Source organism: Nyctereutes procyonoides, unplaced genomic scaffold (assembly GCF_905146905.1).
Source record: "Nyctereutes procyonoides isolate TBG_1078 unplaced genomic scaffold, NYPRO_anot_genome, whole genome shotgun sequence".
Classification (NCBI taxonomy): Eukaryota; Metazoa; Chordata; class Mammalia; order Carnivora; family Canidae; genus Nyctereutes; species Nyctereutes procyonoides.
The window spans coordinates 21,770,347-21,788,120 of NW_026575126.1; the positions used below are offsets into that span (position 1 = coordinate 21,770,347).

Consider the following 17,774-nt stretch of genomic DNA (forward strand, 5'->3'; position numbering starts at 1 on the left):
AGGTTTATTAGTCCCTCCTCCCACTTGATATCCAATACAGAAATAAACTCTTTGATATCTGATAATTATTGCACTTGACAACTTCCAGGATTCAGGAGTAGTTTCTTTATATAGAAGGGAGTTCATGTTGGATAACAGATTCTTTTTGATCATTTTGCTGTTGACTCATGGACATTGAAGACCTCCAAATTTTTCCCTGCTTGGCATTTTCTCGCCTTTTTCTTTCAGATACAGGGATCCAGAGTCCCACCTCAACGTGCTCTCTTTCATGTAATATCATGTTAGGTCTGGATTCTTTATTCTGTACCTTTTTCCCAGACAGACATTACATGTAACATAGCTCTAGCTTCTGATGACACAAACATTCCAGAAACCCAGACACCTGAAAGTGATGGGAATGCAGAAGCAGAAAGGTGCATAAGGAATTCTAACAGCTTGTGGGAGGAGAGTGTCTTGTCTGGATGGTATGAAGGAACTGACCAGTAATAACCTCCACCAAGCACAGGACTCTCATATGTGATTTTAACCAAGTTTTAAGATACTATCTAAAATATTTCTACCGATAAATGGGCTCAAAGGAATTTTGATTTTCCAGTATCACCCAAGATAACACCAGAATCCCAAGTTGCATTGGTTAAAAATTAAGATTCTAGAGCCATGTTACAGACTAAACAATTTCTGGGGTGGGGTTAGAGGAGTGGAACAAGCTCTTTAGGGGCTTATTGAGCATTCCAATTTTCAGAAGTAATCTTTGCCTCATTTTTCCCCCTCTACATTTTGAACACCGTATAGTTAAAATGCATATTTGGGCAACAGATGAATAAGAACACATGTAAAGAGAACTCCAATGCAAGGTAAAATGATAGACAATAAGCGCAGAGAACTATGGGTTTTCAAACGGAAGCAAAAGCACACATGGCTAACTAAGATAAGATCAATGAAGGTTTTAAAGATTAGACAGCATTTACAATGACTGGTAGATTAACAAGACTTTCTTTGTGATTTTTATTATATATATTCAGAACAGTATTCATTGCTCATTTAATATGGCCATTCAGAACTCTAAAGCAATTTGAGCAACACTGATGTGATATTTAAAATGAAAAGTTATTACATGCTGAGTCATTTTTTAAAGAAATTTAAGATAAAGAATTATTTGGGGATGCTTACAATTCTATGTATTTGATTTTTGTTAATTTTAAGACATAATAGCAATGCTTACGAAGGATAAACATACTTAACATAAAATTACATTTCAGTTTGTAATTTATTTCCATGCTGTTTTCAACCATTATTTACCTTCTTTACCTTAACATTCACATCAAAGAATAGACATCATTAACAACCCAAATGCAAATTAGTAAAATCCTAGGCTTTTAAGAGTTTATGTAACTAAAAACCAAAGACAAAATCAGCCATTAAGTGGTAAGTAGATTAATTTTAGCATAATTTTACTTTCAAAATTGAATACTGGCATTTAAAAAGCCATGAAGCAGATTAATATCTTTAGAAATATTAAAGAATTTAGTTCTTTGCTCACTAATTATGCTTTTTTTGCTTAATACAAGTAACATTCTTCGCATTCCCACTCTTCATTTTGTGCCTAGAAAAATAAAATTGTCCTCAATATTCCTAAATTCTTTGTTTTCCATATAAGGCCATTATAAGGTAAGACATTACTGAATCACATGTTTAAAATCAGTGGCATAAATCATCTGTAGATAAAGTAATGAATTCATTGGTAAGGAATCAGTACAGTACAGTAACCAGCCAGAGGTAGAATTCTTAATCACAGTTTTTTAGAAAAGATGCAGTAGTTTATATTTGTACTGTTTTATTCTAGTATGGTAAGTTAGCTTCTCATGATTAGTTTAACAGGAGGAGGCGGGGGAAGGTCTCTTCATAGGCGATTATTGGTCCTTATAATGAATGCATATATTATAGGCACTCCTGGACACTTAATTAAACATTTTCTTGGCCAGTTAAGGTAATCAGTTATATATGGCATTCATGTCAGTTTTAAAGAGCTTCAGAGTAGGGATATCTAACCTTTGTTTTCCCAAGGGCATAAGGAGGAGGGAAATCTCTTTTTGTGCCACTCTGACTGTAAATTAATAAATGAAACCATTCTCTCAATATCATTGCTTATTAAGAATTCCAGCAGTACTAATGTACAGAGGGGTTCTATGCTCAAATTTTTAAGTTGTTTCTAACTCATATTTGTCTTAAACAATATTACAAATGTGTATAACCTAAAAATTTTATTTAATTCATGATGTAGCTAAATTACTAGTATTTGAATAATACTCCACAGACTGCAATAAGCAAGGATGGCACAGACTTTACACAGGGTTATTCACATATTGACTTTATATTTGGGATTCTGTGGGTTTTCAATACTTAACTTGAATGTCAATAAATAAAGTGATTAGAAAGGTCATTTAATGAAAGTTATAATAACAATTGTAAAGTATGTACCCAGTGCTAAACCTTACAGTAGAGTTTGAGTTTGTTTTATAAAAGGTACCTGAATACTTAATAAAAGACAATTCAAAACAGAATAAAACTATAAAAAATAAAATCCTAGCCAAGTACAGTTTCTTCAGTTATCTAGAATTTAGTCTCATGATATTAGGATCGGGTCATTATTATGAATCAATCAGATTCCAGATACTTAGAGTTTATTAAGTGAACTTAATTTTGATCAGATATCCTCAGGTTTACCTTAATTCTTCCTTATTGCTTTTGTTAGTTTTTTGTTCTTGTTGATTTTGAGAACTCAGAAAAGGAGATATTTATGTAAAGCCCAGATTTTTAAGCAATATTTTCTTCACAACTGCTGGTAATGTATTATCCAAGTCAGTCATGATGTTAAAACTAACATAACACTGCTGATAGGTAATATAAAAATAAAATTATTTTCCCTCACATTTAATTTCAAAATTCTACATCTTACTTAAGGACTAGACAAAATGTGTCCTTATGGAACCTGAACAACCTTTAGCTATTTAATTTCAAAGAGAAAATCTGTTGAATTATAGTAACAATTAAGCATTTTTAAGAATTATCAAAATGTTGGCCTTTGGGGAATCTAAGCTAAGTATACAATATTTTGCTAATATTTTAAATTGAAATATATTTGGTTATAGAAATCTCACAAATCTGTTTTTCACAGCTATGCTTCTATTTACATAACAGGAGAGATACATATGTAAAAAGAAAAGAAAAGTTGAGTTTTTGTCTTCTGAAGATATATCCAATCCATGATTAGGTAATTCCCAGAGGATTTGGAACTTAATATATTGAAAAATTATACAATAAATTTATAATTGCCACCTTTACAAAGAAACTTCTAGGTAAGAGAATCTTTTAAAAACATTATTGGTGTTGCATTTAGGGCCAAAGTTCATTTATTTAAATCACCTATGACAGCTGGAAAATTTTTTCAAACTTAGGAAAATGCTGATTAATATGGTTTCATTCAATTATATCTATGTTCTACAAAATATTTCTGTTATACACTTAAGTACAACTGAAGCAATAAGATTACTTGCACAGACGAAAGCAAAGATTCCTTTCACCTTAAAATTATACTTGTTTCACACTGTGGTAATGCCTGAAAACATTTTTAGAAAAGACTATTGGTCTTGATTGTAACAGTGTATTGCATTTTTCTGTCTCTCTCTTTTTTTTTTCAATGTTAAGTACTTTAAAGTTTTAAGTTCTACTTTTCCTCTTATCTTCAAATAGACTCTTTAGCATATAAACTTGAATGGCTGACACCACCACCATTACCACTAAGTTAACCATAGACCAGAAGTTGACTCTATCAAAGTTGCTTTCTTGTATGTTTCGATCACGGGCTTCAAATGCTCTAAGCAGAGTCTGGATATGGCCACTTTTGCTTAGTCTGGCCTTGATACTGTTGATGGATTCCTGGAGATAAATAAAATAATTTTACTATAAAAGAATGCTCAGTAATTTTAAGTTAATTTAAACATGTGACTCACAGTACCCAGACATTCATATTAGTTTTATATTCAAACACAATTTTAATTAAGGGACAAGAACTACTTGGATTACCTAAAAATCTTCTGTAGGTTTATGTAATAGTTCTCCTGATATATTTAAATTGTTTACAAATAGTTACTTGACAGTTGCAAATAGTTAACTTTAACAGGAGCAAAGCTAATGTAAATTGAAAATAATGTGAAAATATATTTCAGTGGCATAGTGTCAGGAATTTTATATATATATTATCTTTCTTAGCCCTCACAACCATAAGAAAAAGACTTTAAAAAGTTTTAAAAAGGGGATCCCTGGGTGGCTCAGCGGTTTAGCGCCTGTCTCTGGCCCAGGGTGTGATCCTGGAGCTCCGGGATTGAGTCCCGCATCGAGCTCCCTGCATGGAGCCTGCTTCTCCCTCTGCCTGTGTCTCTGCCTCTCTCTCTGTGTCTCTCATGAATAAATAAATAAAATCTTAAAAATAAAATAAAAATAAAAAGTTTTAAAAAACCAGATAAACCCTGATAACAGCTTCTAGGTATTTATCTTTATATATAATGCATTGTGTTCATTTTCTTTGAATATTATCACTCTTGTCCAATTTAGTGTATAACAAAACAGCTAACTTTTTTTTTTCAGCTAACTTTTTTATGTCAGAAAATAATAGTGAAATTAGAAAATATTCCAATTTCTGATATGCATATTATATATCCAAAAGTATAATCTATTTTTAATATGAAAATATTCAAAGATTATATTTATAAAACACTCTAACTTGTACATCTTCTAAAAAATCTATTTTTATAGTAAGGTCCTGGAAAGAGAAGTGATATAGCCTATAAAAGGGCTATAAGAATATAAGTTAAAATTAAGTTGAGATTTAAAATAATGTCAAAGTACAGCTGACCCTTGAACAACGTGGGGGTTAGAGGTGCTAATGCCCTGCATGGTTAAAAATCCACGTAAAACCGTTGATTCCGGAAAAACTTTACTAATAGTTTACTGTTGATCAGAAGCCTTTCATAAACAACTTACACACATTTTGTGTTATATTTATTGTATATTGTATTCCTACAATAAAGTAAGCTAGAGAAATGAGAATGTTACTAAGAAAATCATAAGGAAGAGAAAATACATCTACAGTACTGTACTACATTTACTGAAAAAAATCTGCGTATAAGTAGACCTGCATAGTTCAATCACACATTGTTCTGGGGTCAACTGTATTTATGGCAAAAACAAGAAAATATTAGAAACAGATTTTCCTGGATTTTCTTACTTAAAATCCTTATTTAAGCAAAAACTATACTCAAAATTTCAGACTGTTCTGCTAAACCTACAAAACTACAAAGTGTAATATTTGTTATTTGGACTTCTTTGTAAAGCAACAGTAACCTAGTAAATGCAAATATTTTCTAGAAAAATAAGGAATTCAGATTCCCAAATAAAAAGATCATGCATAGTTCTTTTCAATATTACAGCAATGACAGTCAAATACAAAATTATTTATAAAAGTTTGCTGTTACAATGCAAAATTTTGGGGAAATGAAGCTCTTCAGGGATACCTGAGTGGCTTAGCATTTGAGCTGCCTTTGGCTTAGGTTGTGATCCCGGAGTCCTGGGATCAAGTCCCGCATTGGGCTCCCGACAGGGACCTGCTTCTCCCTTTGCCTATGTGTTTCATGAATAAATAAGTAAAAGAAGGAAATAAAGCTCTTGAAAAACATTTTCTTTAAAAAGGACTCCAAATATTTAAGCCATATTTAAATCTGGCTCATTTTTTTAACCATGTAAATGAATTATATCTCTTGAGAATTTATAAGTACTAGTGTTTTACTCTTGCTGGCAAAATAAATTTAAAATGGAAGAATAAGTTAATATGACTGAAATTTAAAAGATATATACATTGGAAATTATGGTGAGATTAAAAACTGTCATGTAAAAATTCATACTAATCAAACTTAATCCTTTCAGTTTTGTATAGTAATACCAGTGGAAAAGGTAAGAAAACTAACATTTATTGTGCTACACACTGTTTATTTAATTTTTTTATTTTTTATTTTTTAAGATTTTATTTATTTATTCATGCGAGAGACAGAGAGAGAGAAGCAGAGGGAGAAGCAGGCTCCATGGAGGGAGCCCGATGTGGGACTCCATTCCGGGACCACGGGATCATGCTCTGAGCTAAAGGCAGACACTCAACCGCTGAGCATCCCTAGACACTGAATAAACCTCAAGTGATCAAAATAACGTTATTTCAGAAAAGTTCAGGTTATAAGAGTATTAGAGATTACAATTTTAATTTGCAATGACCATATTATTTCTTCTGCAGGAATTTCCATAATACAGCTATAAATGCTATTTACAAATACCACTCAGTAAATTCTATCATTTGATTACATCTACCTGTGGCTGAGGGTAATGACCTTTTCCCCACTCACCAGTATTATTATAAGCAAATAAGTTCTTACACATGCACATTTCATTATGCACGTTAATGATAAAGTATAAAGCAATTCAAACAAGCCATATTCTAAAAGTTTTTACTCCTGAATGTAGTCATAGTTTCTGATAACTGCGAGGTCTGGTCTGAGTAAATAGTGTTCCCAAATTAGTCATGTAATATCCAATTTCATGTTATAAAAACTATGCTGTGGGAAAAATGCCTATACATCATCTTAAGTGTTAACTGCTCACTTTTTTTCTTTTTTTTAAAAAATTTTTATTTATTTATGATAGTCACAGAGAGAGAGAGAGAGAGAGAGAGAGAGAGAGAGAGAGAGGCAGAGACACAGGCAGAGGGAGAAGCAGGCTCCATGCACCGGGAGCCTGATATGGGATTCGATCCCGGGTCTCCAGGATCGCGTCCCGGGCCAAAGGCAGGCACCAAACCGCTGTGCCACCCAGGGATCCCTCACTTTTTTTCTATGTGCAAGCATGCTATAGATTATTACATTAATCTCCCCAAGCCAAAATTTTGTCATTGGAAAAATGGAAATAAATAATCCTCACAGAGTTAAGTAAAGATTACATGAGATAATGCAGAGAAAATGCTTATTTCAGTGCCTGTCACACAGTCATATCTCTGGATAATTTTTATTTATTAAAAGACCATACTGACCAGAATGTCTTCCAGTTTCATGTCCAACATGTCTGTGCCAGTAATATATTTCTTCCAGTCCTCTTGCTCTTGCTCCTGTTCTCCCATATTATCCAGGATTAATTCAAAGAAAATCACCTTCTCAGAAATGGTGCTGAATGTATTATCAAAGCAGAACATGTAGTCACCATCTTCAGTTTCTACCCTGCATTAAAAAAAGTGTATGTCTTTATCTGTACTTCTCTTTGGGATCAAAGGAAAAACTGTAAGAGAAGAAATAACATGGTTTTTAGTGACTGAACATTTTGCTGATATAAAGACTTCCTTAGTATTGAAAGATTATTTCTTGGGAAAGAGGCAACCTGGAAATATATATATAAATAGATAAGTAGGGATCCCTGGGTAGCACAGCGGTTTAGCGCCTGCCTTTGGCCCAGGGCGTGATCTTGGAGACCCGGGATCGAGTCCCACGTCGGGCTCCTGGTGCATGGAGCCTGCTTCTCCCTCTGCCTGTGTCTCTGGCTCTCTCTCTCTCTCTGTGTGTGACTATCAGAAATTAAAATAAATAAATAAATAAATAAATAAACATTAAAAAAACATAGATACATGATACCTCACAATGACCTTTAATATTAACACTAATTTATCATGAGTTCAATTCATAGGCAAATATGACCACAAACATCCCTTTGAGTTTACTCTCTAAAGTGACTTTTTTTTTAAAAAGCAGTGATAGATTGTTCTAAATGCTTTCTTCCAGGCCTACTGATTAAGAACATCTTCATAACATAGTTTACAAAGGTTAGGGATCAGTTGCTAAAACAAATAGAGCTTTACTCTCACTGGCATTACTTTTACTGAATAAATGCCACTCACATCTAAGTTAAACTTATATCTTGGTCTCATTAGTTTCACATTCAAGATAATTGGCCTGGGCACAGTTAATTTGGCAAAGTGGTTTCCTAATTTATTTGTGGCAACTTTAACAAGCAAAGTACTGCATAGGCTAATGGCATTTACTGCTGACTACAAAAAAAGGTTCTAATCAGGTTTTAGTTTTTGTTGTGACTGTTCATAAAAGGTTGCTCTAAATGATTTTGAAGTTTTATCTCCCAATACACTGGACTGCTTAAACCGAGGTGGCTTATATTATTTTCTATAGTCTTGTGACTACAACATGTAATCTTTTTAAGCCAATCTTTGCTTCTTTTTTACCCTTATTTCCAACTTAAAGAATAAGAAAGAAATGCTCAGCAATTTAATTGGATCTTAACATATATCCTATAAATAAAAAATAGCCAAGACTTAATACCCCTTCATAATTTACACACTGCTTTCATATATTCTAGTTCCTTTAATCCTTACCATCATATTTGGAAGTAGGTATAATTGACCTTTTCAAGGTAAGTATAAGGTTCACATAAATTAAAATACTTGCCTATGATCACACAGTCTATCATAGGCATAGATGAAGCTTGGTTTTCTGACTCTCATGTTAATTGATCTTTCTTTTCTATAATACTGCTCAGAGCCTGTCTGCATTCCTTGCAATCTCCTCAGTCATGACCAACCTTTGTCTTGCAGATGTATTTAACCTTTGGAAGAAGCATGAAGAATATACTGGCGAATACAGTGTGGAACAATTTTAAAAGGAAAAAAAATGTTATAACTATTATATAAAGTTCAATGTTAATCACTTTCAAATTTAACTCTTAATTTTCTTTTTTTTTTTTTAAAGATTTTATTGATTCATTTGAGACAGAGATACAGAGAGAGAGAACATGAGCAGGGGTAGAGGCTGAGGGAGAGGGAGAAGCAGACTCCTCGCTGAGCCAGTGGCAGACATGGGGCTCCATCCCAGGACCCCAGGATCATAACTTGAGCCAAAAGCAGATGCTTTGAGCCACCCAGGTGCCCCTTAATTTTGTTTAGTCTTAATTTTATTTAACTCAACTTTATTTAGCCATTCTTAACCCTGCATTGGATTAAAAGGGGAAGCTTTGTACCTACTTTTTTTATACGTAGAGTACAGATATACATACGGTACAAAAACTGGTTTTAAAATTTCATGGGAAAAAAATAAATAAAAAAATAAAAATAAAATTTCATGGGGTGATGCTAAGGCAGAAAAGTCTGGAAAGGTTGCATGAGGACAAAAGTAAAAAATGAAAAGTTTGAAAAGCACTGACTCGTGTATGAGCTTCAGCATGTGTATGAAAAAGAAAAGATGTTTTATTAACATAGTCATTTCTATACTAATCTCTTTCTAAATATATGTTGACTGCTTTTAGTAGAAAGGAACTTTATTAGTACAAATGATATAAAATACTATCCAAATAAAAATGGCACAGAGTTAATTTTCCTTTCAAGTAGAATAAAGAGCATAAGTAGTCCAGAGAGGGGGCATCTGGGTGGCTCAGACGGTTAAACTTCTGCCTTCAGCTCAGGTCATGATCTCCAAGTCCTGAGACTGAGCCCAGAGTAGAGCTCTCTGCTCTATGGGGAGTCTGCTTCTCCCTCTCCCTCGGCCTCTCCCCTCTACTAGTGCACACACACTCTCTCTCTCTCAAATGAATAAATAAAATCTTAACCAAAAAGAAAAGAAATAGTCCAGAAAGGGTAAGTTATGGTGTGAATTATGTTGATACTAATTCAGTTGTATAGAAACACACACACACAAACAGACTTCTCATTTCTGGAAGTGCCAGCCAAAGGTATCACTTAAGCTGTTTACAGTTGTTTGGAGACATTTTTACTAACCCTGCCTTCTGGAAGGACACTATTTGTTTTAAGGATGTAAGAAATAAAAACAACTTCGGTGCCATAACACCGAAATAACAGATATTTTAGTTGCCTTTAAAAAGTTAATATAGTTCAAAAAAAAAAGTTAATATAGTTCAAGATAAAATTTTGTTTAAATCTGATTTTTTAGAAAGTAGACTTGTAAATTTGGTGCAGTGATTAAGAGTGAACTGGACAGCCTGATTTTAAATCCTGGCTTTGCTGTTTGCTAGCTGTGTAACTTTTGTTAACTTATTTTAGTGCTCTATGTCTCAATTTCTTTATTGATAAAATGATAATACCATGTACCTTATAGGGCTGTGGTGAATAATAAAAAAATTTAATAAATACAAAGTGCTTAGAACAGTAGCCTGGCACATCAAAAGAACTCAATAAATGTGAACTCTTATAAACTCATTTTTTTCTCCCACTGGTTTAATGAGAAGTAATTCCATGCAAGAAATAAGATACTTTTTTCTCCTTAACAGTTAATCTTAAATTATCTCTAAAGGAAAGGAGAAAATTGGAGGAAAAAAATGACAGAAATTCTACAGATTTTCAATATTCTGAAATTTGAAGAAAAGCTACATTTTTAGTTTCTGTTCATGTAACTATCAAAGAAGAAATATAGCTCCAAGTATATAAACTAACTTTTTAAATTACTGTTTCTCTATTTTATTAATAGTTTATACAAATATTTTTTCTGAGTTCTGCACAGGTAAAATGCCATTTTAAAAAGCACTTTAATAAAAAAATGAATAAGAAATTTAAAAATTTTTAAATAAAAACTTAAAAGAGCGTTTAAAAATTAAAAAACAAAAAGTTTTAAGTTAAATAAAAAATAAAAATAAAACACTTTGAAAAGAGTATTATTTTTCCTCTCATTCATTCATACATTTATTTAGCATTTACTATCAATTACATGCCAACTATGCTGGTTAACAAAAACCAATAACTATAATAACTAGTACTTACATAGTGCTATGTGCCAGAGATGTTCTAAGCATCGTATGGTAAAAAGCAAGAATTCTGATCCATCCTGCTTCCTCCTCTTAATAAATGTGTATCCCTGCAGACTTATTTAACTTCTCTGAGCCTCTTTGTCTGTAAAATGGGAATTAGTGAATCAAAGAATCTCTCATAGTGGGCTGGAATGATTAATTTAGAAGCATATAAAATGCAAAGCCTAGTTTATGGCAAATATTAGACCGTATTTGTTTGTCTTCTTCCTGTAAACTCACAGTTGAGTTTTAATGCAATAACATGAGTAAACAAAGTGCTATAGTAAAATAATAGAATGAACAGGGAAACACACCGCTGAGATATGAAAAAAGAGAAATGAGATTAAGAGAGCATATATAGCCGTTGTCAAACTCTAAACTTATAACAAGTTATTTTCTTTCTGGTTTCCTATGGTCAGATCTTTTACTATCACATCTTCTAATAATCTAAAAAAAATGAGGTCTGATTTGAAAAAAAAAAAAAACTTTTACATGCACACACCACACATATGCACAAAGATGTACTGTACTTGTTTTTTTAAGAAAGGAAATAGTGAGCAAAGATGAGATAGCCAGCAGCTCAAGAAACTATAGGACTGATACCTGGAACAGGTATGTATACCTTAAAATGGAAAGGTTGTGCTAGACAGGTTTAAATGTCACAATAGACTGAATGCAACATCTAAGGCATACTCATTTAACCAAAGCAAAGAAAAAATTTAGTATCAATACAAAATGCCTAAAAAAAAGAGAAAAAAATTAATGGAAAACACTTTATATTATGATAGACTACTATTGAGGACTATTTAAAATGTTCATATGTAATCATTTAATACTGATGTTTGCATCAAGTGTGCTAAATTTCCCTACCTTGCAGATAACCCCTTGGTATGACCCGCCCCCCCCCCCCCCCCCCCCCCGGAACTCAACTTAAAGATCACTTACGTGTGAACTCCATCTGATTTTCTTTGTTCAAAAACTAAGGTTCTTCCCTCTGGAGAGGCAAGATGGAAGTCAATATCTAATCCTGCTCCATCTAAAACCTATAGAAAAGCACAAAAGAGAACACATTACAAATTCTGAAAATAAAAAATATATAAAGTAGATCATATGATGAAAAGATTTTTTTTTCCAAACCTAGAGAGGTAAAGATGCATGTAAGAGCTAGAAAGGAGCAAAAAGACCATCCAATTCAATTCCATTCATTTTCAAACTTTCTTATCAATTCTTGTTGCTATCACCTAAATTTAGGCCTTCTATTTTTGAAATAATCTTCCTAAAATGGTGCCTTCACTTAGAAGTCCTGTAGGGTGGAAGAAACACAGATGGGAGTTCAAATAGTAGACCTTTTTACTTAGGCAATTTAGAGCATGCTATGTAACTTTTCTGAGTTTGTTTCCTCTTCAGTAAAATAATTAGCTAGTTCTTAACCTGGAACTCAAAACTTCCATGATTTGACTCCAGTTGACTTCTTCAGTGCATTCACCTATTATTCAGCTATATCAACTGAATATTCCAAGTAGGCTATTTGCTTACTGGCCAGTGAACACAATCTGTTCCTTTACAATCCCAAAATAATGATGATAGCTAACAATTACATTATGTCCCACACATTGTTTAAAGTGCTTTGTGTGGGTTAATTTCCTCACAACAACTCTAAGAGATAGGTCTTATTACTGTTCTCAGTAAAATAAACAGAAAAATCAACAGAATAGAAAAAAACAAAAAAATGAAGACAGAGAAATACTTTTCTCAAGGTAATACAGTCAATGAATGGCATTCAAAATTTGAACTCAGCAATTTTCCTCTGATAACTACTCTTTTTCTTATTTAACACTCCATTTTATTTTTCTTGGTGGTTTTAATGGAATGATATAAAAAATTACTTATTGCTGTGCTCTACTTATCAACAGAAGTAGTTTCAAAAAGCTAGGTAAATATACATAAGTCTCTTCAAATCCCAATAAAAAGAAGAAAATACATAATGATACAAATAATCCATAACAACACTGGAAATCTAGGAAGACTGTTAATAGGCATGAAGAGTGAGGAATTTCTGGAAGATATTCTAGGCACAAATGGCTGAGCAAAGGATGTATCTGGCTACCAATAGCTATCAATCTCAAAATCCTCACTGAAACAGACTAGAGAAGTACATTTGTTGAAATCAATATCCTTTTTTTCATTTTATTGGTTTTATTGAGAGGATCAAATTCTGAAAAAATAGTTAATATAAACAGACTGAAAAATGTTTCCTTGTACATCCTCAGAGAAATTCAAAAATGTATAATTCATAAAAAATGAGGTTGCTGGTATGAAAAATAAGTTAAAAACATAAATGTGTTGCCAAGATAAAGCCTTAATAAATGTAATGACAGCAAAATGAATATGGGTAGAGACTAAAAATCAGCGAACTAGAAGGAACCAGGGAATTCTCAGAACAAGTTGAAAAAGTACATGAAAAGTATGAGAACAGCGGTAAGACCCTTTGTGAAGGACAAAGCTAAACATTTCAAATATCTAACAAGCACTTCAAAGAGAACCAAGAGAAACGAAGGAAATCATCAAATAAGGGACAAAAATTCTTGTTTCAAAAGAGGAAAAAAGTCTTTAGACTGGAATGGGCTAATAGACGTGAAGCAGGATAAATGAATAAAGATAAAAATCCTACTGACTTTCCCAAAGGATTTAAAAAGAACAACCTAGAAACTTCCAATGATAATAGAGAACTATAAAATAAGAATTGGGATTGTATGGGATGCCTGGGTGGCTCAGTGGTTGAGCATCTGCCTTTTGGCTCAGGTTGTGATCCTGGGGTCCTGGGATCGAGTCCCACATCAGGCTTCCTGCATGGAGCCTGCTTCTCCCTCACCCTGTCTTTGCTCTCTCTCTCTCTCTTGTCTCTCATGAATAAATCTTAAAAAAAAAGAAAATAAATAATTGGGATTGGAGTCAGAATTCTTACCACACTAGATGCAAAAAACCATAATGGAGTCATGTCTTCAATGATCTCAAGTAAAATAAAAAAATTGTATTTACCAAAGTAAAAGCAAAAAGTAAAGCCATTTTCAGATGTCCAAGGACTCAAAGCATTTTAATAGAATTACTCAAAATTATCCTCTAAAAACCCGAAAAAAGATACCCATTAAATCAGAAAATAAGAGATCTAACAAAACCAAACAAATGTTTCAGGAAAACAGAAATTAAAAGATATAATTGGTAGTGGCTGTCATGTATAAAGAAGTTGTTAAAAATGTTATTTTTATCATTTATCTGTGTTCTGGGATGAACACAGAAGATAACTTAAGAATATATAAAACACAATTTTAAAATAGAAAATATTTATTTAAAAAAACACCATAATCTGAAACTAAACTTCCCTGGAAGATGACAAGTGCCAGCCACTCTCAGGTTCTGTACTATTGTTGTAACAGTCTTTCAGTTCCTCAAAGGGTTTCTTCTGTCTTCTTCCTCAGTGCCTTGGCACATGGTATTCTTTTTACCAATCACCTTGTTCTAATCACCCCCTTATGCTTAATAAGACTGATTTTTATATAGATCTGAACTCTACTTCTGGAATGTCTTCTCTCAAGAAGATGAAAATTAAGTCCTCCTGTTAAATCTTCTCATAGTTGTATATGCCTACCTTCATAGCACTTATTAGAGTTACAATGTTACATTTATTTGTGTAACAATTTGATCACTGTCTTCCACCATACTAGACTGTATGAGAACAAGGACTGTATTTTTACTCCCATTGTATCCGTAACACTTAGCATAGTGCTCCCACAAATTAAGCACTCGACAATGATTTTAAAAAGTTAATTGAATGATCTAGTTTACTCATAAGATATGCTGATTGACACTTAAAGTTTTCAAGAACTTAATGTGAGGCAGGTCAATTATTTTAATAAAAGTGTCCTCTTAAACCTGAAAAGTAAGAAACGGTTAAAAAATTTCAATATGTCACAGTAATCCAAGGGCAGTGTCTGGAGTGTCTGTTCCCTGACATTTAAAAAGTGACAAAAAGCAGTAAGCTTGTTGTTACTGGAAAATTAATCATGGAGTTGAAAAATGCAAACGAAAAATTGAGGATTATCTCTTACCTTACGAACCCCTCAATATTATCTAGGACCAGACATTAAATCATTTTACTTCTCTCCTCAATCAAAACAATTAAGTCGTTTAGAAGGAATGCTTTGGGGGGGAACACTCCCTTTAAGATGGACTAAAGATGGGCGGCCTGGGTGGCTCAGCGGTTTAGCGCTGCCTTTGGCCCAGGGTGTGATGTGATCCTGGAGATCTGGGTCCCATGTCAGGCTCCCTGCATGGAGCCTGCTTCTCCCTCTGCCTGTGTCTCTGTCTCTGTCTCTCTCCCTCTCATGAATAAATAAATAAAATCTTAAAAAAAAAAAAAGATTGACTAAAGATGCAGAATATAAAGCCAAACCAGGCAAGCTATATTAATTCTAGAAGTGTAAATGTAGAAAAACTAACATTCACTACATATTTACTAGTGTCATTTTTTTTCAAATCAACTCTATGAGGTAATTACTATTATCTCTATTTTACAAGTGAGAGATTAAGTAACTTGTTCAAATCACATAGGTAGTAAGTAACAGGATTTCAACCTAAGCATTTTATCTCTAGAGGTCTCATATCATAATCATTAAGAGATCAGTAGTTAATATACATTTCCTCCTTAATACCTGGGTAAGTACTAAGGAATTTTCAAATAAAATAGTTTTCTTACCTGGATTATTTCACTAACCCCCAGTTGGGTTTCCTTGCCTCTAATTTTGCCCTCCTTAAATCCATTTTCCACACTGTATTCAGTGATCTACCTGAAAGACATTTCTGACTGTTCCATGCTGCTTATATCTTCAGTGGCCCTTGTACAGAACAAGGGCAAAGCAGCCACTCAGTATGGCACACAAAGGCTTAAGATTCATGATCCCCGATCCAGCCTCCTGACCTTTCCAATCTCTTTTACTTCTACTCTCACCCTAGGCTTCATCCGTTTTCAGGTCTAATAAAAATTCAGCACTTGTGTCCACATACTGCCCACCAACAAAACACACTTGGATTTTTAGAACTATTTTTTTTTCCTTTTCCTGAAATGCCCCTCCTTCCTTGCATTCTTGTCTCACTTAAGCATCTTTCCAGATTCAAATTTATTTTCTCCAGGAATCCTGTTCTGAAACACCAGAGAAGTGGCTCTCCTCTAACAGCACTTAACCATACTTTATTGAAATTAGCTATTAGCCAGTATCCCTTAAATAATAAGACCCTTGAAAACAGGGACTTTTTTTGTCCCTGTCGTAGCTGGTCATCTTATCCGTACCCCCCCCCACCCCATTACTGGCGCATGGTAACAACTTTTGAACTACATTGGAGATCAAGAAATGTTGCGTTCTAGCCTCAGTTTTGCTCACTGTCACTTTAGATACTGCCCTCTCTATTGCTTACCTTAAATATCTATAATTCTAAAGTTCCTTCCGATGAAAATTCTACACTTTTTTACTTTGCTCTATACGCGACAGTAAATGTTGAAAAAATCCTTTACATCAACTTAAAAAAGTTACCATCTGATTATAAATTAATTTGTGAAAAAATTAAAAGGTGAACCACACCAACGAATCTTTTTTTTTTCTTCTTCTTTTTTTTCCAGTACTACCCAGAAACCTCAGAATTAGCTGTGTGGAACTAACAAGATTTCTTCTTAGAAATTACTACCCTCTACCACAATGACTACATAAAATTAGGGCACATCCTTACATAATATTGTGAAGATACTCAAACAATGATATGGGAGAAATGCTTACAAGGATGAATGAAAGGTTATAAAGTTTTAATATACAGTTAAATATTGCTTTGATTGAAAAACAAATCGATAACTGAGAAGGCAATGTATTGGTATACATCAAATACCATCAAGAGCTCCTTTAAAAATATTCCAAAATGGAATTTGGTCACAAGTTCACAATTCAGAAATCCTTAAGCGAAGCAATGACCGTGAAGATTTATAACACCGGAATTGGGCGAGCGTGATAGGGGTAACAAAACAAGTGTCATCATCTCCTCCAATGATGAAGGAGAACGTGTTTACCAGTCCTGTATTGCGAAATTCCCAGTACTGGGACATGTGCTGGTCAGCAAGGCGATGCGCGAATTGTGGAACAAAGGGGAAAAAAGCACCGAGATCGCCAGCGCTGGCCTCTTTCCGACCGGAGGAGAGGGGAGAGGGCGGGTAGTCCGTTCCAGGTCCCGCCTAACTTGTCGGTCCCCGGGCCCAGGCGGGCCGAGCCTCGCGCGCCTGCGCGGAGCCGCCGGCTACCCGGGCGGCCGTCGCCTCTTCACCCCCCGGGCGGTCCGCAAGAAGTTTCCAAGCGGGTGAGAGGCGGAGACCCAGGGTAGCTGGGATAAAGAAGGAGGCCGGCTCGCCGTCCGCACTTACTTGGTACTCGATCTCCAGCGAGGCCTTCAGGGGCATGGGCTGGTAGAAGCACTCCTTCTGGCCGGCCGGAAGGGTGAACGTGAAGTCGCTGTCCAAGGAGGGCGTGAAGCTGGCCGTCCCCGGCAGCAGCGCTGGGAGCAGACCGGCCAGGAGGAGCACCGGGCAGGGCAGCCAGATGTCGCCCATCCCTTCCGGGGCGAGCTCGGGCTGGAAGCGACGCGGGAGGTGTGGGGGGGTTCACCCAGGCGCCGCTTTTTCTCCCCCGCGCTCGACTCCTCGTGGTTGGCAGGGAAACCTGGAGCCCGAAGAAACCCCGCGCGGCGGCCGCGACGGCGGCACGGAATCCCTCCGAGCGGGAAACGCCTGCCTCCGCAGGGTAGGGACCGAGGGGCGGGGCCAGCAGTCCTTTTCCGCACCCTCCTCGGTCTCG

The 17,774-nt window shown here is 34.9% G+C and overlaps 1 protein-coding gene across 2 annotated transcripts; it reads right to left on the reverse strand.

Moving 5' to 3' along the window:
• Window positions 1–90: 90 nt before the first annotated feature.
• TMED5 (transmembrane p24 trafficking protein 5) lies at window positions 91–17,750 on the reverse strand. Of its 2 annotated transcripts, XM_055339741.1 has the most exons (6): window positions 17,345–17,750; window positions 11,833–11,930; window positions 7,127–7,310; window positions 4,773–4,819; window positions 4,084–4,091; window positions 3,724–3,936 (listed from the first exon to the last, which is right to left on the reverse strand). In XM_055339741.1, the coding sequence occupies exons 1-6, from the start codon at window positions 17,528–17,530 to the stop codon at window positions 3,875–3,877; spliced, it is 585 nt and encodes a 194-aa protein (XP_055195716.1). In that variant the 5' UTR covers window positions 17,531–17,750; the 3' UTR covers window positions 3,724–3,874. The 2 variants fall into 2 exon arrangements, with proteins under 2 accessions (XP_055195715.1, XP_055195716.1); XM_055339740.1 differs by lacking the exons at window positions 4,084–4,091; window positions 4,773–4,819 and having other exon boundaries at window positions 91–3,936; window positions 17,345–17,733.
• Between the last annotated feature and the right edge of the window lie 24 nt (window positions 17,751–17,774).

Coding starts and splice junctions, on each gene's coding strand:
- TMED5 (XM_055339740.1), bottom strand. CDS start 17,530: ATGGGCGACATCTGGCTGCCCTGCCCGGTGCTCCTCCTGGCCGGTCTG. Junction 11,931..17,344: donor CGCTGGAGATCGAGTACCAA/GTAAGTGCGGAC, acceptor GCTTTTCTATAG/GTTTTAGATGGAGCAGGATT. Junction 3,937..7,126: donor TGAAACTGGAAGACATTCTG/GTCAGTATGGTC, acceptor ATTTATCTCCAG/GAATCCATCAACAGTATCAA.